At 44.0% G+C, this 25,524-nt stretch overlaps 1 protein-coding gene across 2 annotated transcripts in view; it reads right to left on the bottom strand.

Annotated features, from left to right (window-relative positions):
• The window catches only part of WDR75 (WD repeat domain 75), a 31,187-nt gene extending 10,680 nt beyond the window's left edge, over positions 1-20,507 (bottom strand). Inside the window, exons 1-13 of one of the 2 annotated variants that reach the window (XM_083707204.1) lie at positions 20,388-20,507; positions 17,729-17,858; positions 16,526-16,591; positions 15,680-15,779; positions 13,213-13,337; positions 11,745-11,815; positions 8,731-8,841; positions 7,388-7,476; positions 5,576-5,734; positions 3,805-3,864; positions 3,595-3,710; positions 1,783-1,958; positions 244-407 (exon numbers count right to left, since the gene is read on the bottom strand). In XM_083707204.1, the coding sequence (XP_083563330.1) occupies positions 244-407; positions 1,783-1,958; positions 3,595-3,710; positions 3,805-3,864; positions 5,576-5,734; positions 7,388-7,476; positions 8,731-8,841; positions 11,745-11,815; positions 13,213-13,337; positions 15,680-15,779; positions 16,526-16,591; positions 17,729-17,858; positions 20,388-20,473 (1,453 nt within the window). In that variant the 5' untranslated portion in view covers positions 20,474-20,507. Of the gene's footprint in view, positions 1-243; positions 408-1,782; positions 1,959-3,594; positions 3,711-3,804; positions 3,865-5,575; positions 5,735-7,387; positions 7,477-8,730; positions 8,842-11,744; positions 11,816-13,212; positions 13,338-15,679; positions 15,780-16,525; positions 16,592-17,728; positions 17,859-20,305 lie in introns of both variants that reach the window. The other variant, XM_083707205.1, reaches the window with a different exon arrangement.
• Between the last annotated feature and the right edge of the window lie 5,017 nt (positions 20,508-25,524).

Below are 25,524 nucleotides of genomic sequence, written 5' to 3'. Positions count from 1 at the left end.
CCCAGACTTGCCATGTGTTTTCTGTGGGAAGCTCTTGTTTCTGACCTGAAGATGAAACAAGCACAATCTAAAGGCATCAGAAGCACACTATGTGAATCTACGGAAGGATAAAAGTGTTGCTCTGCCTTGTTTCAAGTCCCCTGCCCTTATCAGTAAATAGAGAGAAGAGGATTCCCTCCCTCTCTATGGTGAATAAAAGCACAATGTAGTATTTTACAGGTACACCACCATCCTTTTACTCACTTTCACCATCATTGTCAACCAGTAGCATCCAGACTTTAAAGTGCCCATCGTTGCCAGCTGTTACCAAAGTTGGGGTTATATTTTCAGATGCGTCTGTGCAACGGAAACACATAGCTGTGACACAATCCTCATGCGGCATGTTTATTCTTGTGTTCAGAGTAAAGCTGCAAGAAAGGAGGAGAGAGATTCCTTGAAGCCACTGTGCTTAAGGGCACCTAACTCCATGTTGGATTGCGATCTCCGTAAGCACTATACTTTGACATTATAACCACCCTCCCTAAGAAAATAAGATAGATAAAATAAAAAGGATGGAGATTTATTTATTTTTTTTACATTTTCATTTCATCTGACTGGATTCAATTTGATATCTTGATTATTTAATTTCTATACCGCTATAAAAGGATCTCTAAGCAGTGTGCAAAAAAATGAACAACAAATAACTTTAAATATTGAAGTTACAGGTAGGTAGCCGTGTTGGTCTGCCGTAGTCAAAACAAAATAAAAAAATTCCTTCCAGTAGCACCTTAAAGACTAACTAAGTTTGTTATTGTTATAAGCTTTCGTGTGCATGCACACTTATCTGAAATGGTATCTGAAGATGTGTGCATGCACATGAAAGCTCATACCAATAAAAAACTTAGTTGGTCTCTAAGGTGCTATTTGAAGGATTTTTAAAATTTTGTTTAAAATATTGTGACAGTAGAGAGTTACATATAAAATGGTAATTAATTCAAAGTTACATATATACAGTCGTACCTTGGAAGTTGAGCGGAATCTGTTCCTCAAGTCCGTTTGACCTTCAAAACGTCCGGAAACCAAAGTGTGGCTTCCGATTGGCTGCAGGATGGCCTTCCTGCAGCCAATCAGAAGCTGCAGAAGCCCCGTCAGATGTTCGGCTTCCAAAAATAGGTCGCAAACCGGAACAGTCACTTCCGGGTTTGCGGCGTTTGGGAGCCAAAATGTTCAACTTGCAAGGTGTTGGTATGAATGAATGTGTGTGTGTGAGAGAGACACACCCACCCTGAGCCTCTGGGTTCTCACCCGGGGTCCAAACAAACTCTCAGCTTACCCACAAAAGCCTCACAACGAGAAGAGTTCTTGAAAACAGCAGACATCACCCTAGCCTCTTACTTCAGGCTTGTTTTTTTATGGGCAGGCCCACTTCCTCAGGCTACCCACAGATGTGTCCCATTCAGGTGCAGGAGCTTCTGTTTCCATAATAAGAGGCACATACCTGCCTTGGTGGATACTGTTACACAGGTTCCGACCAACATGACAGCAGCCACAGAACAGGAGCAGCCATGCCAATAGGGCACATGTTAGGGGGATCAGTGTGCGCACATGTGCATGGATAAAGTAATGTCGTGCAACAACTGCACATGCATGCTCCCTTTGATGCTCATACCTCAAGTCCCATCTTGTCACAGGTTTAATGGGGGCAGCAAGTGTGGGCAATGAAAACACTCGAGACTGATAAATCTACATTATCTGAAACAACTGGTTTTCTGCCAGCTTGCTAGACAATGCAAGCATGAGTACCTTTGCTTTTGCTCGTCGTAAGCCCACAGTTTCATGTACATTTCAAGATCGCTGCTGCTTCCTTGCCGCTGTTCTACAGTAGCCAGCCAGTTGCCTTCGGAATCAAAAGCAGCCTTCACTAACTCAATCTGGTTCAGCCCGTGTTCATGAATATACTCCTGCTGCACAATATCCAACTGCATTTTTTGGAAAGAAGAGATGAAGTAGGTTTATGGGCTCATGCACATTTGGAAGGTCAGTCAGTCAATGAATAATAATAATAATAATAATAATAATAATAATATAATAATAATAATAATAATAATAATAATAATAATAATAATAATAATAATAATAATAATAAATTGCTTATACCCCACCCATCTGGCCGATCCTCCCCAGCCACTCTGGGTGACTTCCAACAGGATATTAAAAGCACAATAAAATATCAAACATTAAAAACTTCTGTAAACAGGGCTGCCTTCAGATGTCTTGTAAAAGTCAGATAGTTGTTTATCTCCTTGACATCTGGTGGGAGGGCATTCCACAGGGCGGGTGCCACTACCGAGAAGGCCCTCTGCCTGGTTCCCTGTAACCTCACTTCTTGTAGGGAGGGAACCGTCGGAAGGCCCTTGGAGCTGGGCCTCAGTGTCCAGGCAGAATGATGGGGGTGGAGATGCTCCTTCAGGTATACTGGGCCGAGGCCGTTTAGGGCTTTAAAGGTCAGCACCAACACTCTGAAGCCAGCTACTGGAGAAGAGGCACTTTGTACCTCTTTATTCCCATCACCCACTCTCATTCCAATGCCATCTGATATGCTTCTTCCTAACCCCGAGTTGTGCTGCTTTCCCCACTACCTCCGGCAAAGCCTTTCTTGAAATACTTTAGCCTCATCCTACCTACAGCAACACTGCCACACCACACCTTGTGTTCACTACTTGTTCTCCAGCCATCTGGGCCAGTGTTGTATTTAGGTCTGGGCAATATAACAATATATCGCATGTGTGTGTGTGTGTGTGTGTGTGTATGCATGCTATGCAAAAATCACGATGTGGGGAAAAACCGTGAAGCCAGCCAATGTCTCTACATAGCTCTATCCTTATTACAGACATCATGATATACAGTGGTACCTTGGTTCTCAAAGGCCTTGGTACTCAAACAACTTGGAATCCAAACACTGCAAACCTGGAAGTAAGTGTTCCGGTTTGCGAACTTTTTTTGGAAGTCGAATATGTTCCGTTTTGAGTGTTATGCTTCCGATTTGAGTGCCACACCTCCGTTTTGAGTGTTACGCTGGGGTCTGTCTGTTTTTGCTATTTATTTTGCGTTTTTGTTTAGGCAGCTCTTTTTGTTTTGTTTTTGTGACTGTGTGGAACCCAGTTCAGCTACTGATTGATTGCGTGTGTGACTGCAGTACATTGTTTACCGCTTTCATTTTATCTCCTTAGATAGTAAAATTCATGTTGAATTGCTGTTCTAGGGGTTGTTTCTAAAAGTCTTGAACAGATCAATCCATTTGCATTACTTTCTATCGGAAAGTGTGCCTTGGTTTTGGAATGCTTTGGTTTTGGAACGGACTTCTGGAACGGATTAAGTTTGAGAACCAAGGTACCACTGTATCAGTACACAACGTTTAACTGGTGATATATCATGATGTTGAAAACCAGATAACGCCCAGCCCTAGTAGTATTTTGTTTCTATGCAGAAATTATATGTCCAGTTAATGTTAAGAAAAAAACAACAACCCCAAACAGCAGCCACAAATAGCGTTGCTAGTCCTAAGCCTTATTTGCCACTGTGACGAGAGCATAGATCATCACTGGCCTAACTTACATTGTAAAGCTGCTTGTCATTTTGCAGCGAATAGAACTGCAGGTGGCCTGGTTTGCCGTTCAGAACCAAAGCTTTAGTTCGAGGGTCAACCATCAAGCCAGCCTTGACGTCACTGCCTGAAAGGAAACAGATGGTTTGAGCTGGAATGCAGTTTCTTTGGAGAAAAGGAGATACGCAGGTATATAAATAAGCTCTCTGAAGCAAACATACCTCTGCTCAATCCTTGAATGACTGTGGAGACCTTCAAGTTGCTGTGTATGATGGTTATTTCTACAGGAGTTTTAAAAGAAAGTTAATAAGGTTAAGAATGAAAGCTGGCAGAGCATTAAAAGGCCTATTGTTTACCAAATGATGATTCAGAATCTGCATCAGCCCATAGAACAGGAGTGGGAAACTTGTCATGCAACAGCATCTAGAGGGCTTCAGATGGCCTTCTCTGGGCATAAAACGTTTTATTCAGAAAAAAATGGTGCACTTCAAATGGCCAGTTATGGCTTGCAGCTCAGGAACGTTATTGGATGCAGAACTCCACTTGGTATGGCCAAGACTAATGTGGTGGTCAACAGCACATATGGTCAGCCTTAGTTAGATCTGCCAGTTGATATTCCTTCCTTAAAAAGCAGACATCACCTTGCCGACAAAGGTCCTTATAGTTAAAGCTATGGCTTTCCCAGTAGTGATGTATGGAAGTGAGAGCTGGACCATAAAGAAGGCTGATCGCCAAAGAATTGATGCTTTTGAATTATGGTGCTGGAGGAGACTCTTGAGAGTCCCATGGACTGCAAGAAGATCAAACCTATCCATTCTGAAGGAAATCAGCCCTGAGTGCTCACTGGAAGGACAGATCCTGAAGCTGAGGCTCCAATACTTTGGCCACCTCATGAGAAGAGAAGACTCCCTGGAAAATGCCCTGATGTTGGGAAAGATGGAGGGCACAAGGAGAAGGGGATGAGAGAGGACAAGATGGTTGGACAGTGTTCTCAAAGCTACCAACATGAGTCTGACCAAACTGTGGGAGGCAGTGGAAGACAGGAGTGCCTGGTGTGCTCTGGTCCATGGGGTCATGAAGAGTCGGACATGGCTAAACAACAACATCCCTTCCTTGAAAGGAGGGACTTTAAAATGTTTGAACATGCCCTAGAAACTAATGGGCAAGGGGCTGAGGCAGATTGGAAATCACAGTTACTTCAGAATGAGCCTGGTATGAGATACAAGGAGCAGGCCACACCCATCCTAGATTTGCTTCTCTGGCTGCTGTGCTAAATCAAAAGTTCTGGTGCTTATCTTGTAAGCCTGTTAATCAGTTTCGCTAGGGAACAGAGAACTCTTTCTCCCATGAGTACTTCCCCAATCTTTTCAGACTGGCTGAAAACGCCCCATTAACTATTAGGGCTGGGAGTCATTCTTGAACAAGCTTCTTCAGTTTTGGCCCCCACTTTCCAGTTGGGAGAGCACCACAGCCTCGCCGTTATAAACATTGTTCATTCATATGTACAGCTGCTTAAGGGTCTTTTAAACCAGCACAACCTCAGGCATACAACTGGAGCTGAAAGAAAGCCAGTTCATCGTTGGGTTTGGGCTTAATTGAGGCAGGAAGATCCTCATGGAGCGACAGGGGATAAAAATATAAATCCAGAGACGGCAACCCTCCCCCTCCCCACAAGCCCTATAGAATAAACAGAGAGATGCCAATCACAAAGCAGGGAGGGAAAGGGCCGGGGTGTGTGTGGTTTCAGATGCTGTTGAACTACAACTCCCATAATCCCTGACTGCTGGGGCTGATGGGAGTTGATAGTCTAACAGTACCTAGAGGGCTATTGCTGGTTTCCAATCCATGGCTCAGGTGCTCACGGAAATTTGAAGCTGGAGGTGCTTGGATATAAATCACTGATTTAAGGAGGTTATCACCTTTCAAAACCCTAACAGCCACGGTTGTTTGACATTATAAAGAGGTAGGTTTCTCTCCCCCATTTGGACTTACTGTTATCTGCATGTGAGGTACAAACGAAGGCTCCATCTGGAGAGACGGAGATGTGCTCTATTGTGGATCCCAACCGGGGCAAGAATTCTTTCTTCGCATCTGACCCATCTCGCCACTGCACCAGGACAGACTCGATTCCGCCACTCAGGAGGCTAGTTCCTATCAAACCGAACAAAATGTGTGTGCCTTAGAAATGTAGCACTTCACACACACACACACACACACACACACACACACACACACACAGCATACTGCTCAGTGCAACTGGAGCAATGTGACTTGCCACAGATCTGGTTACTCTCCATGGATATTACAGTCTCGGAGGGCATCATTACCTGTTGCCATATACATTAATCTAGGACAGGGGTGCACAATCTTCGGCCCTCCAGATGTTTCTGGACTACAACTCCCATCAGCCCCAGACAGCATAGCCAGTGATCGAGGATGGTGGGAGGTGTAGTCCAACATTTGGAAGGTCACAGGTTGTGCAACCCTGATCTAGGTTTAGATGCTGAAAAGGACCAAGGCTGCAGTCCTATACACGTATACCTGGGATTAAGGCTCAGTGAACCCAATGGGATTTACTTCCCAATAGATAGGCTTGCACTGAGTTTGGTGCACAATTGCCATATGGACACATATGCAAGTGTAATAAATAATATACACACATGTGGACACAGACTGCGTGGGCTCTTATGTGCCCGACTATAAGAACTGAAAAACCCCAGCAACAAGAAGATCAGGAGCAACTGGATTGTGTTTATGAAGCAAATAGTTATGTTGCAACACAACAAAATCCCCCCACTTGCCAGGTCAAACTGCTTCCTGTTTCGGAGGGAAGCCAAGAATAAAATAAACACTGCGGTGGGTCACTTCAAGTTCTCGCTGAGGTCAACAAGATTTTATCTTCACAGCTTTCAACATAGAAAAACAAATTTTATTCAGTTCTATTTTGCGAGAGGATTAAGTTCCTACTTCCTCTGCTTGTTGAAGAACCGAAACAGTTTACTTCTGCCTGTCAACCCAAAGAGAGTGGCACGAAGCACTTTTAGCCAACCTTGTGCTCACAATATGACTACAACTCTAATCATCCCCCAAAATTGGCCATGGTGGCTAGAGCTGAAGGCACCAGATTAGCTATCTCTGTCTTTATGCAACACACAGACAACTCTGTTGCTTTTGCCACAGTCCCATCTCTAAACTTCCACACTTTTGCAAGATGTATTGAGGAGATCTAACTCTTTTGCTTTACAGATAGGTAGCCGTGTTGGTCTGCCATAGTCAAAACAAAATAAAAAAATTCCTTCCAGTAGCACCTTAAAGACCAACTAAGTTAGTTCTTGGTATGAGCTTTCGTGTGAATGCACACTTCTTCAGATACCTCTTCAGATACTTCTTCAGGTATCTGAAGAAGTGTGCATGCGCACGAAAGCTCATACCAAGAACTAACTTAGTTGGTCTTTAAGGTGCTACTGGAAGGAATTTTTTTATTTTCTTTTGCTTTGACACTGCTGTACATTTATATAGCGTATTTCAAATCAAGAGCAGTTCACAAGCGTTTTCTGAAGAGTATGTTGCGAATCTGTTGAGAAATTCTCTTAATTGCTTCATCTTCAAAAGGATCTCAAAGCCACAAACAGAAAACAGAAATCAAATTCAAGAGAGTAGAATTTCAGAACTATCATATTGCAGATGGGTGAATCTGCATGGGGAGAGATTGCTAGAAAAGTGACTTGCTCAATGCCACTGATGAGGTGATGGAAGAGGTGAGAGAATTGAAACAGCAAATGTTCCTAGCTTGGGTAACGTTACCTTCAACAGTGAAAGCGAGATCCATAACTTCACCGTGGTGCCAGTGCATTGTGGAGTACGTGTACTCTTTCTTGTGATTAAAATTTCTCCTAGTGCGGGGGAAAAAACCATTCAATTTAGGGCAAACTTTCCAAGTTAGGGATCTTGAGGAGGAGGATTGGTGCACAAAGAGACGCATGAAGCACCTTGGGAAACTGCTAACCTATGTTAATTCTCGGGTTCTAATTATATTCTCCTGTGCTTTGCATACAGAATAAAAACATGGCACTGTGATTCAGCTAAAGAGCTCTGTTGGCATCGATAGTCTTTCACATGGGGACTGCTCACCAGACAGGAAACTGCAGCCTAAAGGTGATGGCGCATTCAAAGCCCCAATAAAATGTGGTCCACCTGCATTGCAGTCCTTTCTAGTGGGATGTTCATCCCAATGTATATTCCAATACACATAGTGCATCCATCCTCTCCCTAGGTTACTTGCCCACTGACAACTAAAACTGGATTAAGGCCAGAAGCCTCAATACCAGGTCTTTTACCAATAACCATGAGAATGGTCTGTAGGCAGATGGAGCAGTCCTACTACTGCAACTAAGCAGGTTTGGTCAGGTCAAGAGCCCCGGGAACCACATGTAAGCTGGTGGAACGCTCCGTCACAAGAGACTAGGGCCCTGCGGGACTTGACATCTTTCCGCAGGGCCTGCAAGACAGAGCTGTTCCACCAGGCCTCTGGCCAGGGCACAGCCTGACTCCCTCCTTTGGCAATCTTCACAAAACTCTAGCCCAATGGTTGCCATCAATTTGATTTGAATTAATTTTATAATGAAATGATTTTAGAATGTTGTATTATTTTATTGTTGTTAGCCGCCCTGAGCCCAGCTTCGGCTGGGGAGGGCGGGATATAAATAAAATTTATTATTATTATTATTATTATTATTATTATTATTATTATTATTATTATTATTATTATTATTTTCTTTGGAAGAAGACTGGACTATACATGTAACAAATAAATAGCCCTTTCTCACTTACAGATATGCACTCTTGCCACTATTCAAGTATGAAGATTTAGAGTAGATAGTTCCAACAACTATTAAATTGTACAGCAGGCCTCTTCTCCTTTGCCTCCAGCTGCCCCAAGTATATCTTTACCACTCCATAATCAACACCTTCTAAGACAGAAACTTTCTCTGCTGGAATCAGAGGCACATTTTATCGGAAGCTTTGGCAGGGAAAAGAGGCCAAAACTGTGCCTTTGTACTGCAGACTTGCACTGCAAGATTACAGCAAGGAAGGATATGCATGCTTATCAGAAAACCACTGCCAATAGCAGCAAACGTTTGTCTCACCACAGCCGGATTTTGCCATCGCTGTGTCCGCTTGCTATGCAATCTTCCTTTGGGTGGCAGGCTACGCAGGTGAAGAAGTCGCTTATTCTGGATTTCCCATCTACAGAAAAGCTTCAAAAACAGGAGTCATGGCTTTAAGTTAGTTTGGCTGGACTGAACTGAAAGAAATGTCAACTAATCCCTGGCTGCTCAACAGTGCAAGGAAGGTGGATGGGGAATACCTTTCCATTTCTGGGATGTACTAGCAACCATCGCATAAATCTCCCCCCCCCCCCCGAAGCATTTCTGATGCAGTAGTATCTGCCACTAGGAACATGCAAGAAGAGCACATGCTCTTTCTGTATAACTTCAGCAGTTTCCCTTTCCATTGTGCTCACTCTGACAAAGTAAAGGTAAAGGTAAAGGACCCCTGGACAGTCAAAGGAAACTATGGGGTTGCGGTGCTCATCTCACTTTTCAGGCTGAGGGAGCCAGCGTTTTCCACAGACAGCTTTCCGGGTCATGGAGCCAGCAGGACTGCTTCTGGCACAACGGGACACTGTGATGGAAGCCAGAGCACATGGAAACGGCGTTCACCTTCCCGCCGCAGCAGTACCTATTTATCTACTTGCACTGGCGTGCTTTCGAACTGCTAGGTTGATGATCTCTGGCGGGCTAGGGACAAAGGTGAGAGCTGTTTCCTGGTTCTGTTGGATCTCTCAGCAGCTTTTGTTACAATAGACCATAACATCCTTCTGGACTGTCTATAGGAGCTGGAAGCACTGCTATACAGTGGTTCTGCTCCTTCCTCTTGGGCCGTGTCCAGAAAGTGGTGGTGGGGGGTGAGTGTTCAGATCCCTGGGCCCTCACTTGTGGGGTGCCTCAGGGTTCTGTCCTCTCCCCCATGCTTTTTAACATCTAGATGAAGCCGCTGGGAGAGATCATCAGGAGGTTTGGACTGGGTGTTCATCAATATGTGGATAATACCCAGCTCTACCTCTCTTTTAAATCAGAACCAGTGAAGGTCTTGTGTGAGTGCCTGGAGGCAGTTGGAGAACGGATGGCGGCTAATGGATTGAGGGTGAATCCTGACAAGACAGAAGTACTGTTCTTGGGGGACAGGGGGCAGGCTGGTATGGAGGACTCCCGGGTCCTGAATGGGGTAACTGTGCCCCTGAAGGACCAGGTGTGGAGCCTGGGAGTCATTTTGGACTCACAGCTGTCCATGGAAGTGCAGGTCAATTCTGTATCCAGGGCAGCTGTCTACCAGCTCCATCTGCTACGCAGGCTGAGACCTGACCTGCCCGCAGACTGTCTAACCACAGTTTTGCATGCTCTAGTTATCTCTTGCTTGGACTATTGCAATGCCCTCTACGTGGGGCTACCTTTGAAGGTGACCTAGAAACTACAACTAATGCAGAATGCGGCAGCTAGACTGGTGACGGCCACCGAGACTATATAACACCGGTTTTGAAAGACCGACATTGGCTCCCAGTATGTTTCCAAGCACAATTCAGAGTGTTGGTGTTGACCTTTAAAGCCCTAAACAGCCTTGGCCCAGTATACCTGAAGGAGCGTCTCCTCCCCCATCGTTCAGCCCGAACACTGAGGTCTAGCCCTGAGGGCCTTCTGGTGGTTCCCTCACTGCGAGAAGCAAAGCTACAGGGAACCAGACAGAGGGCCTTCTTGGTAGTGGCGCCCGCCCTGTGGAATGCCCTCCCACCAGATGTCAAAGAGATAAACAACTACCTGACATTTAGAAGACATCTGAAGGCAGCCTTGTTTAGGGAAGTTTTTAATGTGTAACATTTTAATGTATTTTTAAACTTTGTTGGAAGCCACCCAGAGTGGCTGGGGAAACCCAGCCAGATGGATGGGGTACAAATAATAAATTGTTATTATTACTAGGTTGGCAGGAGCTGGGACAGAGCAACAGAAGCTCACTCCATCATGGGGATTCGAACCGATGACCTTTTGATCAGCAAGCCCAAGAGGCTCAGTGGTTTAGACAACAGCACCACCTGCGTCCCTACAAGGTACAGGCAGGACAGCACATACTCTGTATGCAGAAAGTTCCAAGAGCTCCAGCTATGGCTGGGAGAGAATCCGGTCTGGACGTATGAAATGATATAGGCAGCTTCTATTGCTCCTCCAAGCCTTATCCTATGGGATTTACCGTATTATCACTGGTTCATTTTGTTGTTGTTGGCATTCATTTGTCTCAAGAGACAATGGAGTGCGCTGTGTGTGTGTGTGTGTGTGTGTGTGTGTGTGTGTGTGTGAAGTCAAACCTGGATAGTGTGTATGGAGATCCTGGACTGCCCAGACGACAAGACCCCCCCCCCCCAGCCTCGCTGTGGTCCGAAGGAAAGCAGAGCAATATGTTTGGCACCAGCTTGGCTGCAGGAGATGCCAGAAGGAGGCACAAAGGCACCATCCACTTAGGAAATTCCACTCCAGATTTGTATAGGGTTTACTCCTCAGCAGATAAAAGGAGTGGGGGCACTGTTGTCTAAACCACTGAACCTCTTGGGCTTGCTGATCAGAAGGTTGGTAGTTTGGGTCTGCACGACGGGGTGAGCTCCCGTTGCTTTGCCAGCCTAGCAGTTCGAAAGCATACCAGTGCAAGTAGATAAATAGGTACCACTGCGGCGGGAAGATAAATGGCGTTTCCTTGCACTCTGGCGCTCGTCCCGCTGTCCTGTTGCACCAGAAGCGGTTTACTTCACCTTTTCCTCTTTAGCCCTTCCTTCTCCAAAGATATTAATAGCTGGGAGATATCCAGCTAAGTCATATTCAGAATAAATCCCCTAAAGTCAATAGAATTAAACACATTGATTTCAATTGGTCTACTCCAACTACAGTTTGGATATCACCATGTGGGTTTTTTTTTTCTTTTCTTCATTAATAAGCATAAGTGTTATCAGGGCTACGGACACTTCTGTAGGAAACAACAAATTCCTGGCCAGTTCAGAAGCAACAGATGCATATTCAAAACAGCAAAGCAATTACTAGCTGGAGTTGTCTGCCCTCACCTGTAAAGCTTCTTCTTCCTGAAGAAACAGACGACGAGGTGACCGCCGCAAGCAGATACCACATATTCACCCTGTTATAAACAAAATATAGTTTAGTACATACCAGAGTCCAAGTGGATTAAAATGTATGATAAAAAAAAATTAGGACATGTGATGGGCAAACTGCAAGAGACAGACAACTGCTATGCAAGTCAGCTAAAGCAGCACAATGGTATATTTGCAACCAGTGCTTTCCCCCTTCTAAATCAAATTCAGACATTTCCTCCACGGCTTTTACCCAGAGTGATCTCAAGAGAAATGATGGCTAATTCAGGTGCCCTTTAAAGGTGGCCTTTAAAGAAACATAGCAAAGATGCTGAACACGGGTGTAGTCAGCCTAGCTGCTGGCGGCAAACCACAAGGTTGAAGCTCCTTTGGCTCCACAGAACTGGCCATGTGGTTCTTGGTATCCTAAGACATAGGAGTGTACCCAAAGGAGTTTTGGGCTTGCGTTTTACAAAAACATGCCATACACCCCGCTGCCTTTTGTTAACCTGTTTTTGGAACAGGAAGTGTTTCCAAAACAGCCTGAAAAGCAGACCTCATATAAAAGTGATAAATTCCTTTGAGAACACAACAGGTAACAGATAAAAAGGTAGCTCTTTGGATACCCCCTTAAGGCAGAGAGAAATACAGGTACAGTGGTGCCCCGCAAGACGAACGCCTCACAAGACGGAAAACCCGCTAGATAAAAGGGTTTTCCATTTTGGAGGCGCTTCGCAAAACAAATTTCCCTATGGGCTTGCTTCGCAAGACGAAATGTCTTGCGAGTTCCTGCGGGTTTTTCCCCCTCCCCCCCTTTTCCTAAGTCGCTAAGCCGCTTATCAGCTGATCCGCCGCTTATCAGCTGATCCGCTGAAAGCCGCTAAACCGCTAATAGCGCTAATACGCTAAGCTGTCAATGGGCTTGCTTCGCAAGACAAAAAAACCGCTATACAAAGAGCCTCACGGAACGGATTAATTTCGTCTTGCGAGGCACCACTGTATTTTGTGTCCAGGGTCAGAAACAGGGAAATTTAGAGAGGGATTTCTTCAAAACTATACAGAATATGATAGTTACAGCAGAACACCTATACTATAATGCGGTAAAGGATTTTATGGTAGTTAGAGAGCTGCCCTGGCAGTGACTGACTATTCTGTCCACATTTCATAGAAAAGCAGAGAAAGTGGAAGGGCCTCTGCATTGGATTGGCTAAATTTCTGAGATTTTACAGTGGGCAGCCAAGGCAAAGAGGCTAGGAATGCAACGAGTAAGGCTGTGGTTGGAGAACAGGCTAAGAAGAGGGTGCATGCTCTAAGAGCTGAGGAAGTAAAGAAGGATGATTTGACATCAAGTTTGTGCATGCAGACCTCTAATATGATATGTTGAAAGAAAGAAAGAAAGAAAGAAAGAAAGAAAGAAAGAAAGAAAGAAAGAAAAGGTATATACTTCTCTTCCAAGTGCTGTACATTTGGGTGACTGGCTTACACCATCCAAAATCAATTCCAGATCACTGGCTTCTACTTCCTGACCTGGTGTTTTGGGGATTTTCAGTGAAGCTAGCTGAAATGAACCTGATGGAAACAAAATTTATTTCAGTTTTAAACCAATTATTCTCATATAGATGAAATAATATTTTTTTATCACATCTAACTTTTATCTCATTCATTAGCATGAGTGCAATTAGGCTACAGTGGACGCTCGGGTTGCGAACGTGATCTGTGCGGGAGGCACATTCGCAACCCGCAGCGCCGTGTCTGCGCACGCGCGGGTTGCGATTTAGCGTTTCTGCGCCGAAACCCAGAAGTAACCCGTTCCGGTACTTCTGGGTTCGGCAACCCAAAGCGTCTGTAACCCGAGGTATGACTGTCTTTTGTTGTATGGCCTTTATTTATCATATTTGCACTAGGTTGTCGTTCCCAGAACTCAAAGCGACATCAACAATGCTGCCTCATTTTATTCTCCTAACAAGCCTACACAAAGACTAAGTGTACTGTGAATTATAGCAACATTTGTGGTTCAGTGGCATAATTCTTGCCTGCCACGTGGGAGGCCTAGATTTGATTCCTAGCCAATGCAGCAACATGCCTTATGAAACTCTGGGATGGCTCAGTCGGTAGATCACGAGACTCTGAATCTCAGGGTAGTGGGTTCAAGCCCCACATTGGGCAAAAGATTCCTGCATTGTAGAGGGTTGGACAAGATGATCCTGGTTCCTTCCAACTCTACAATTCTATGGTTAAATAATATTTCCCCCCACAATGCTCGGCAGAAATTAACACGCACTGTGCAAACTTTTATAGTTACAGACAAAATTATGGCAATGTATATCTCCCCAACATGATGCCCTCCAGCAGGTTGGCAAAAGCTGATGAGCACAGTGTTTCATTTTAAGCATGACTGCCACACTAAGATGAGGAGCATTAAATGCATTGGGGCTAGCCATTCCTACCTTTAGTTCTTTTAACCGGCGGTTCATCGACCCTCTAAATAAAATACCTGTTTGTGATACAGCAGCTTATACTAAAACACCTGAAGTATTCTTCCTGTGCTAGGCAGTGAACTGGAATAAATCTGTAATCCCACTAATTCGGGGGTGGGCGTGGGATTTGCACTCACGGTAACAGTGCACCTTGTCCCCTATTCGAAAAGCTGTTGCATGCAGTTATGTTAACAGATTCTGGGCTGTGTAGTCTCAGCCCACCTATTCTGCACTGATTAGGCTTTCCTGTGTCAGCATACCACAGATAGTGCTGATATAGCAGTCACTGGATATCACCCTAACCATAAATGCTTACCAGCCAGAACAAGCAGTTCACGGGACTGGGCTTCAAGTTCTGAGCAGCATATATGACAGCTATGCCTCCACGCTCCATAAATGTCCCAATCCAAGACAACATAGTGTTTTAAGAAGTCTGCTTAGCATCTTTTTCACAAATTAAGAAACCTATTTCTATTCCTCTGCTGTCCTACAGCACAGGGCGGTCCAACTTTTCATACCCAGTGGGCTGCAGTAGTGCTGCCACACACTGAACTAAATTTCCATATTGTAAATTGAAGTGTTCACAATACATTTAATATTTAATATACACGATATATGTAATTAAATATATTTAATTAATATATGTAATTAAATACACTTAATTAAACACACAATTAATAGGTCTAATTACTACACAAATTTAATACGCAAACAGATGTGTGTGCTTTTGTTAGCAAAATATGACACACTTTTTAAAAAAGGTTTTAAGATGTTATCTCTTGATTGTTGCTGATGACTGCCATTAAAGGTGGACCACCCTGCTATAGCAGGAACATTCCAAACAAACAGGAGACCGGATTCAGCATTCTCTGCCAGCCTAAGGGGTGTTGTGCTAGTGTAAGGGCGAGAATTATGGTTGCACAATATAAAATACAGCACAACCATTGTGCTAGCGGAAGCCTGCTGTGCAACAGGTATTGGAGCTGCAACCAGGCATTAGAACCATGCTGGCTTCCTATGCCTTCTCTTGCACAAACCTTTCCACTACCGCAGCTGGTATACCATTAAGGGACTTTTATAGGGATTCTACCCCATCCCCCACCACATACAAAATTCTATTTTAGGTATACTTTTATGTTGAGCATTGAACTCACGTATGTGGAGTTTGTTTGTATTTTATTTTGTTCACTTTTGATATGGTCTATACTAATAGTCTATAATAAATAACCAATCCCTAAGATGTGACGAAGCTCCTATGTACCCCACTTTCCCCCCCAAGGGCAAGAAAAAAGAGCAACGAAAGGGGAAAACAATTTCTTTATCCTGCCTTTCTACTTAACTATAAAACCCGCAAAAATGCTCACAGTCTTCATGTTAACAACAATCATGAAAAACAAGATGTACAAAATTAAAAGAACAGCAATTATGACATACCTGATCTTTCATCGTTATCTTTTGAGATGATAACAAACACCGAATTCTCAGATCCCGCAAGTGCATAGAATGCAAAGAGTTTGAACCCAACCACCAATGTCTGTAAGAGAAAACACACACATACACAAAATCAATCTCTTTAGTCTCATCTAAAAGCTAAGCTGAAAACCCATGCAAGTTTATACAACCTTGCTAGTTAGAAGGTGCGGAATGGGTTTTTAATCAGGTACAATTATCAATAAAGTTGTGCATACAGTTCAGGGATGGAGAACCTGTGGCACGCCACATGTTTTTGGACCGCAGCTCCCATCAGTCCCTGTCAGCATGGGATGATGGAAGTTGTAGTTCAACATCATCTTGATGACCAAAGGTTCCCCATCTCTTATGTAGCTCATCTCAGTCATGAATCATCAACAGAAAACACTGTCCATTCTAAGCCTTCGTGGATAAGAAAATAAGAGACCCTGCTTATTAGTCTTTGAAGCTAGACACTCATATGCTGAAAAGAGCCCATTCGCCCCCCTACTCCATTGCAATGCATTTACATTGCAATCCTATACACACTTGGCTGGAAATAAGTCCTGCTCAACTTAACAGTCTTAGTTTTGAGTAGCTATATTGAGGATTCCACTGTAGATGCAGTTAGTGATGACTTGTATCAGCCAAGATGCCACAGTGCAGTTTGCATAGCAGTGGCAAAGCATGTCCAGGTCTGCAAACAGAGCATTTACTCACGAATCACAGAGATTTGTTTTATTCACTCCAATACATACCATTTCATTAATCTAATGAGAAGCCCATGGGCTGCTATGGAGAAAGAAGAGATGCAAAGAAAACATAACAAACCTTGATGAGAATGCCATCCATAAAATCCCAGAGTTTAATAGTGCCATCTAGAGACCAGGAATAGAGCTGGTGGAGAGGAAAAAAAAAGACATATTAAAATGATTTGTAAGGTCCTATTCTGGTTTATCTACAAAGCATTTTGATTCTTAGCAGTGCTGATTACTCCCCGTGTATGACAAAAATGCTAACAAAATGTGAAGTGGTTCTAACACCTTTGAAAAAAGCTCTTACTACTTATTTAATTAAAACTGCACGTTCTCTGCTGAAGATATAACACACAAGCACATTTACGAGAAAAACAGCCCAGAGATGGGATGATAATCAAAATCAACTATGATGCAGACAAAACGACTGCGACTTAAGTCCAAATAAGTATGTCCTAGCGCCGACCGCTCTTAAAAGGGAAGAAATGTATTCTATGAGAAACCAGAATACCAGCAGAGATGTAGCTAGTCACATCACTGAGCAGACTGTTCCACTAGTTGTGTCTGTCACATAAGGAAGATGCAGCCTTGAGTCCTTACAAATTCTTATGTCCATAAAGGACAAGATATGAAGCAGCATCTCCATTATAGATCTGCACATGAGGGTGAGAGAAAATGTTATCTAAGTTATGGAGACCTCGGCCCAGGCAGGGTTTTATAGGTTTTCCACAAGCATTTTCAACTGGGCCAGGAATTGATAAGAAACTATTGCAGAATAGGTATAATTTGCTCCATTTGAGCTATACTCATACCTGGCCATAATCATGGATTTGGCCTGGGATTACAACAACAACATATCACAACAACAGCAACAATATATCAAATTTCTATGCTGCCCTTCATTAAAAGATTATAGGGCAGGTCACCGTTAAGCACCAGCAAAATTACCCAGGATATTTATCCCAGTTTTCCCTTGAGTGCCAATTTTCTTTCATAAATGTGAGTGTTGGTGCCCTGATGTTGATTAGGACCTTGGCATATGTGGGGAGGGAACTTAAATCCTTTGCCCTCTGCTATGGTCCCTATGTGGTTCTGAAAATTTGCAGTGAAAAAAGAGGCTCCAGTGGCCTCTTGTAAATTGCTCAACCTCTAATCCAAATTGCCCCTCTCCAAGCAAGTTGGGGGCAGGGGAAAGTTTGCACTTAATGACAATTATGTTACATATGCTGCTTGTAGTTTGGCTCTAAGATAGGACTAGCATTGCCAAAATTTTAACAACCTGTAGATGGTTTTGGGGATTCAACTGGACTCCTGTCACTATGTTGCTGTGACCTTGGAGAACATGCAGACATTCTTCTGTAGCTGTACTGTAGACTTTCACATAGTCACCAGAAGCACACAAAAGGTACCTATAAACAATGAAATCAAAGCCAGAAATCAATTAAAAGGCATTTATAGTACTTAACAGAAACAACATAGGCTAACTTGGAAAATTCTAGAAGCATATTAGATAATATTTATCCATCTTCACATCCAGCATTACATGTAAAAGACCAATTCCCAACTGCCAAAGGTACAGGAAAACCAGACTATTTTTCAGTATGGTCCAGTTCATATCTAATGCATACAATACCAAACCATGAATGTGCGGATATGCAAGTACTCTCAGTAAAAATTGTAGCTGTTTTACTCCTCTTCCAGTTCTCCTACTGCCATGCTATCTGGAGCTAATTTTGGGTGGGAGTTAGCAACTTAAGTCATGGGCCCATAGCTTGTCACCTCCAGACAAACCGTACATAGTAAGCAGAACAAACCTTGGCTATACCAAACCAAAGCTGAGTTTGGTGAAGAAGAAGAACAGTTTGGATTTGATATCCCGCCTTTCACTCCCTTTAAGGAGTTTCAAAGCGGCTAACATTCTCCTTGCCCTTCCTCCCTCACAACAAACACTCTGTGAGGTGAGTGGGGCTGAGAGACTTCATAGAAGTGTGACTGGCCCAAGGTCACCCAGCAGCTGCATGTGGAGGAGCGGGGACGGGAACCCGGTTCCCCAGATTATGAGACTACCACTCTTAACCACTACACCACACTGGCTCAGAGAAGGACAACTGGGGGAAAGGAGCAATGTGACCATGATTCCTGCAAGCGCATTTTAACCATTGGTTTATCTTAATGATACATGGGAACCAGGTCATGTAGTATTTAAATGCCACGTGTAATGGCATTTAAATACTATATTAAACACAAGCTGCCATGCGCGCCTAATATGGAGACAGAAAAGTGAAATATAACTGTTAAAAAATTAAATAAATATTCTTGTATTTTGTTTCTCCAAATGATAGCAATAGACCAAAATATGCTTTTTAAATATATAACATAGATACACAAAAATAAAAACAACCCAATAACACACACACACACCCGTCGTGTTTTGTGGGTTTTTCTACATAAGGCTGAGTGGGCTGTAGGATCACACACAGTCTGAGGTGCACGGTTTAGGTTGGTTTTGTTCCATCCTTTTCCCTTTTTAATTTCCTAAAAATTATGGATTCAAACAACAACGACTACCACAATTAAAAAAAGAAAAGGATGCCCAGCAAAATTTACTGCCCTGTTCTAAGATACGCAAAAGTTAAAACACTAAAAATAGGTTTAAGATGACCCCAGCTGTCAACCTGAACAAGAATATTTTTAGTGGGGACCAGAATGAGTACAGCAAAGGCCCCTGTTTGCTCTCAACAGGCAGGGAGTTTCAAAGCGCAGGCGCTGCTACACTAAACTATCAAAATATAATTGCAAATGCAGAACGGGCATTGTGTGGCAACTGTGGTGGTGCTGATTCTGCCAATTAAATGTAGGGATAGGAGGTATGTTCTGTTAAAACAGTGAATTTTTCTTCATGGGGATTTGTGCCCCAGTATCACTAAGCTTTTAAGATCTTTATAACAGTGAAAGCAATGCAAGAGGAGAGGAGTATTACACTAGATCAGCATAAGAAATTGTCTTATACCCGGGCCTTCTGCTCTACCACTGAGCCTATACCTTTTCCCCTTAGAGTTTTGAAAAGTGCATATATTATGTGGTACAAACAATCCAGAGTAAAAGAGGCTTCTGATAAACTGGTATTTTTAATAGACCTTAAACTTCCTGGTACTATGACAAAAATGTGTTTAAACCACATGGTAATAAATGCAACACAGTTCATTCTCCAGTTAGCTTTTGCTTCCATTCCCTCCTCTTGTCAACATGTTTCTATGTTGGTGATTTTATGTTGTAACCACCCTGCGACTTTCTGGAACATGGCGGTATGCTATTAATTATAGCAATTATATCATAGTAATTATTATTACCATAAAGATACAGTGGTACCTTGCGTTACATACACTTCAGGTTACAGAATCCGCTAATCCAGAAATAGTACCTCGGGTTAAGAACTTTGCTTCAGGATGAGAACAGAAATCGTGCTCCGGCGGCGCAGCAGGAGGCCCCATTTGCTAAAGTGGTGCTTCAGGTTAAGAACAGTTTCAGGTTAAGAACGGACCTCCGAAACGAATTAAGTTCCTAACCCGAAGTACCACTGTACAGGTAACGAATCTCATTGCGTGTCTTATAAATAATAATAATAATAGAGTCTCAGCGTGTGTCTTAATAATGATAGTGTCTTGGCGTGTGTCTTAATAAAAATAATTTAAAAAATTAATAATAATAATAGTCTCAGAGCATGTACTAATAAATAATAATAGTCTCAGCGCGCGTCTTATTAATAATAATAATAATAATAATAATAATAATAATATGGAGTCTGAGCGCGTGTCTTAATACTACTAGTAATGTGGCGTCTAGACGCGTGTCTTACTCGGGAGTAAATTCAGCCGTCCCGCGGCTTAAGCGGCTGGCATTCCTGAAAAGCCCCCACTGATCCCCTCAGCGCCACTCACTTCGAATCAGCCGAAAAGACCGCGCGGCTCCCGCTCAGCCAACTGCCGCCGCAGCGAACCACGCGGAGCTGCTCATGCGCCACCATCTTTCCTCGGCGACCTCTGACCTCCCCCGACCCGCCTCGCTCCTCCGGAAGAAAGAGCAAAAGCTCCGTTGCCGCTCTAGCCCAAACCTCAGTAGCACCGCCCTCCTGCTCCTCCTCTTTCCGCTCTCCTGTCACGACGTACCAAGGGGTTAGAACCGTACTTCCGGTTTTCTTACGATTGAAGCCGATAGGGGGGAAAGAAAAGGGACCGTAGAGATGGAAAGGAATGGGATAGAAAGAGCTTTCAAAACAGAAACCGGTAGAGCGACGCTCCTCTTTTTCTAGGCTCTATGGACTGAAAGTCCGCCTCAGGGTCTGGCAATCGGCTCCCGGCCAGGAAGAACGGAGCATAGAGCTAGAAATGGAAGAGTCGCGCAATCCTTATTTTGCATGAGGCTGAGTTGGGTCTCTATCTCACTTCCAATGCTATGTGTACAGTACAGGGTTTTCATCATAGATACATCAGTCGTGGGAAACAACGCAATATAAAGAGTTCACAGTTAAAGGCGACTTTCCTTTAAATACAAAACGTTGAGTTTCATTCATTTTTTTTAAGGGAGGCGGGGCGGCAGCCTCGTGGCATTGCGCGTTTATTCCGCTTGAGTATAAACGGTGTGGTGGCCATTGCGTGGCTTTTGTTTTACTTGGCGCAGGGGGTGTTATGGACAGGTCAAAGCAGGGTATAAAAGATAAAGATAACCCGTTGATGGAAGCCGTTCTGGGGATTAATTGTAATGATAAATGAAGAATAATAATTTTGTCATTTGTAGCCCCACCCGCCTGCCTGAGATTAGAATTGGAGGCACTCCTTTAGCTAAAACAAAATCATGGGTGGGTGACTTTTTACACTTATAATCTTCTACACCAGCGCTTCCCAAGCTTATGTGTTGTGACACGTTAGTGCAGGGGTCTGCAACCTTTAAGACAAAAAGAGCCACTTGGACCCGTTTCCGAAGAAAAAACAACTGGGAGCCGCAAAACTCGTCATTATAAAAATAAATTTCTTGTCACTTTTTATTATTTCTTTGTTTGACCCCTCAGAATTACTCCTCCTCATAGAAATAAACGTTAAATTAACAAGTTACCTTTTTGTGTGTGTGTGTTCTTCACTCCCCTTCAAAACAGTGACCAGCGTACATGCTCCCTTTCAATGCAGTGACCAGCGTACATGCCCCTTACAATGTAGCGGGCGGGCAGGAAGGTGACGTCGGGACAGTGCGTGACTAACACACGCACCGCCCCCATGCGACGTCACAGCCAGTACAGCGCTCGCCACAGTGGGGAGTGTTGGGGCACACAATGCGCCTCCTCCCCTCGCTAGTATCCGCCCCAGAGCCGCGGCCAAGGTGTAAAAGAGCCACATGCAGCTCCGGAGCCGCGGGTTGCAGACCCCTGCGTTAGTGTGTTGGCTGCATCGCACAAATGTTCCCTGCGCTCCTCCTGGGGCTGGAAAGGGGTAAGTTTAACCTCTGGTTTGCTATTAAAACTGAATTACTGTGTCACAACATGATGCAAAACTGAATTACTGTGTCGCCAAATGATGCATGTCTAAAAAGTGTGTCCCTAACATGAAAAGTTTGGAAAGCTCTTCTCTACACAAATGTACGTGTGTACACACACACACACACACACACACACACTGTATTTTCTCGAATCTACTACTCACCTTTTTTGGCCAATGTTGCGAAAATTAAGGTGCACATTAGATTCGACGGCACATTTACATTCGCCAGCAAATACTTTTTTTTGTTTCAAGGTTCTGAAAATTGAAGTGCACATTAGACTCGAGTAAATATGATATATATTCTCCATCGTTTGAAGGCAGTATCAGTTTGCTGCTCAAGAGCCTGCTTTGCACCATGCAGAGAGACCTGACTCTCAAGCTTACCAGTATTTTAAAAACAAAATGCAAAGCTGTAAGCTTAAATATCATCAATATGCTTATCTCTGCAGACGTTTGCCAACTGAATATCCAGCTGTGGTTGAGCCTGTGGGTGAGGGAAGCAAGAGTTGTATGCACTGGAAAGAGCTTTCCCAGCTCTCCTTGATTAAATAGGAAGAATGATAGAGAATGTGCTCCAAAATGGATTAATTTATTTAAAGGGTACAAAAGGAAAAGCAATCTGCTGGGAGTAAACTGGAGAAAAGAGATATCGGTAAGTTTTCTAACTCTAGATTTCGACACTGATTGTTCATGAAAAATGAATTGAAATATCAAAAGCAGGGCCATGTTGTACTTATTGCATAATTCTTAGAAGCTTTCTTGCTTGGGTAAGTTGCGTGTCGAGGACCCCCAAGACACCCCTGAATAAAAACACGTTCACAAATCATTTTTGTTTTGGATTTTGGCCACAACTTTATTGAATTACAGTAAGTGAGTGGTTGCTTAGCACTGGTTAGCGACTATCTGTTCCCATTTGGAGGCAGGACAACTACACCCATGCGGAAGTCAGTAAGGGTAAGCAATTCTGGGGAGAGAAAAAGCTGGGTGCCAGGCTCACACCTCTCCCCAAATGCTCCCTGGGGCTCTTGCCTGGCCCTAGCCCTTTGTCAGGGATACGAACAAAAGCATGGTGAGCCCCTGGATTCCTTTAACGGGATACCCTTGCAACAGCAGCATTGAAGGGGCAGGCACAGCCAACCTCATCTCCTCCACCAACCAAAAAATTAACCAATGCCTAATGCCTAATCGAAGGGACGCAGGTGGCGCTGTGGGTTAAAGCCTCAGCGCCTAGGACTTGCCGATCGAAAGGTCGGCGGTTCGAATCCCTGCGGCGGGGTGCGCTCCCGCTGCTCGGTCCCAGCGCCTGCCAACCTAGCAGTTCGAAAGCACCTCCGGGTGCAAGTAGATAAATAGGGACCGCTTACCAGCGGGAAGGTAAACGGCGTTTCCGTGTGCGGCTCTGGCTCGCCAGAGCAGCGATGTCACGCTGGCCACGTGACCCGGAAGTGTCTCCGGACAGCGCTGGCCCCTGGCCTCTTGAGTGAGATGGGCGCACAACCCCAGAGTCTGTCAAGACTGGCCCGTACGGGCAGGGGTACCTTTACCTTTACCTAATGCCTAATCGCAACTTTGGGACGCAGATGGCACTGTGGGTTAAACCACAAAGCCTAGGACTTGCTGATCGGAAGGTTGGTGGTTCGAATCCCCGCGACGGGGTGAGCTCCTGTGGCTCAGTCCCTGCTCCTGCCAACCTAGCAGTTCGAAAGCACGTCAAAGTGCAAGTAGATAAATAGGTACCACTCCAGCAGGAAGGTAAGCGGCGTTTCTGTGCGCTGCTCTGGTTCGCTAGAAGCGGCTTAGTCATGCTGGCCACATGACCCAGAAGCTGTACGCCGGCTCCCTCGGCCGATAAAGCGAGATGAGCGCCGCAACCCCAGAGTCGGTCACGACTGGACCTAATGGTCAGGGGTCCCTTTACCTTTAACCGCAACTTACAAGTTGTGACGATTTGCTACGCAGTAGGCAAAACCCAAATGGCACCAGCCAATCAGCCAAATTCCTACCAGGCCCCCGCTCCAAAGCAAAAGACCCCATGACAGGCATAGCAAGGTCAGTGCAAACAAACCCTAAATAAAGGGAGGGTGGGTAATCCGATGTGCGCAGCAAAAAGAAGAAGCTTAACGCTGCGCACAGGGACCTATATAGCACCTCCATCAATCAAATAAAATCGCAACCATCAATTTCTCCCAGTGACATTGGAAGTGCCCAATCAAATCCGTGGCCATCCAAACTAATCTGCCTAGCAACAGGGAATGTCATGGTTGCCCCCACCGCAACACGTGCTCTCCATGAAGGAGAACCCGCTCTGTCTTGTAATGCTACCTTTGTTTGATTTTACACCCCATTCCCTCTCAAGGGACATGGGCTCTTCTAAGGCCCACTCTTGGTCAGAGAAATAAATCAGAAGATAACCAGGTAAAAGAAAGCCAGGCAGGCTCCATCATGTGTAACGTGTGAAAAAAGGGTCTTCTGAATGTGTATGAAAGTATCCCCCTAAAGAAACACAATTCCTCCATATGCTGTTTTGAACAATCCCTATTTTAAAATATGGATGCAAATTTGGATCGACTGCTCTTGCATGTCAAAACTGGGAAAGCCATTGGGTGTCACTAGAGCTTCATCTCAGTGCTAAACTTTTGGAAGAAATGGATACATAAAATGAGGGATTATTAGAGCCACTGCGAGTGTTGACATAATGGAATAAAAAAAGCGATCTCTTTTCTTCCTAGGGAATTTTTTTTGATGCTTCCATGCAGCAGACATATGACTCATATTTTTTTTTATTTTGCAAATGTTCCTTTCCACCTCCTCTTTCCCCCCTCTTAGCAACTCCTTAAGGATTTGTGGTAGCCCGATTTTCTCTGCATTGTAAATTGGATTATTCAGATTCTGATTTAACAACTTGCAGGCTAGATTGATTTTAAATCAAGTTTCCCATTGGTACTACTTATTCCTTAAACTATGATGCAAATCTGACCACTAAACTGTGTTAGTATACAAGTAATTGAGTATTGATATGTCTGTGTTTCAGTCTTCAATCTTACACGTAGCATGTGTTTGTTGCATTGTACAGTGGTACCTCGGGTTAAGTACTTAATTCGTTCTAGAGGTCTGTTCTTAACCTGAAACTGTTCTTAACCTGAAGGACCACTTTAGCTAATGGGGCCTCCTGCTGCCGCTGTGCCGCCGGAGCACAATTTCTGTTCTCATCCTGAAGCAAAGTTCTTAACCTGAGGTACTATTTCTGGGTTAGTGGAGTGCGTAACCTGAAGCGTCTGCAACCTGAAGCGTATGTAACCCGAGGTACCACTGTAGCTAAAAAAATCAACTTTTATCAGAGATCCGGATATGCATAAGAAGGACCATAGTGGATCCTTTTGGCTTTGAAACCATTTTCATATTTTTTTTTTCTTTTAAGGAAATAAGCATTGTTTTGTACATTATGAAAACTTGGTTTATACCCAAGTCAGACAAATTCTTTGGCACATATCCCCCCTGCGCCTTGTGCAGGAAAAGTGATCATGAAGAAAACCTGAGGCTGTTTTGT

Source organism: Podarcis gaigeae, assembly GCF_964106915.1.
Source record: "Podarcis gaigeae genome assembly, chromosome: 1".
Lineage (NCBI taxonomy): Eukaryota > Metazoa > Chordata > Lepidosauria > Squamata > Lacertidae > Podarcis > Podarcis gaigeae.
The sequence above is the reverse complement of the archived record's forward strand: the minus strand, read 5'-3'. Positions and strand labels throughout refer to the sequence as shown.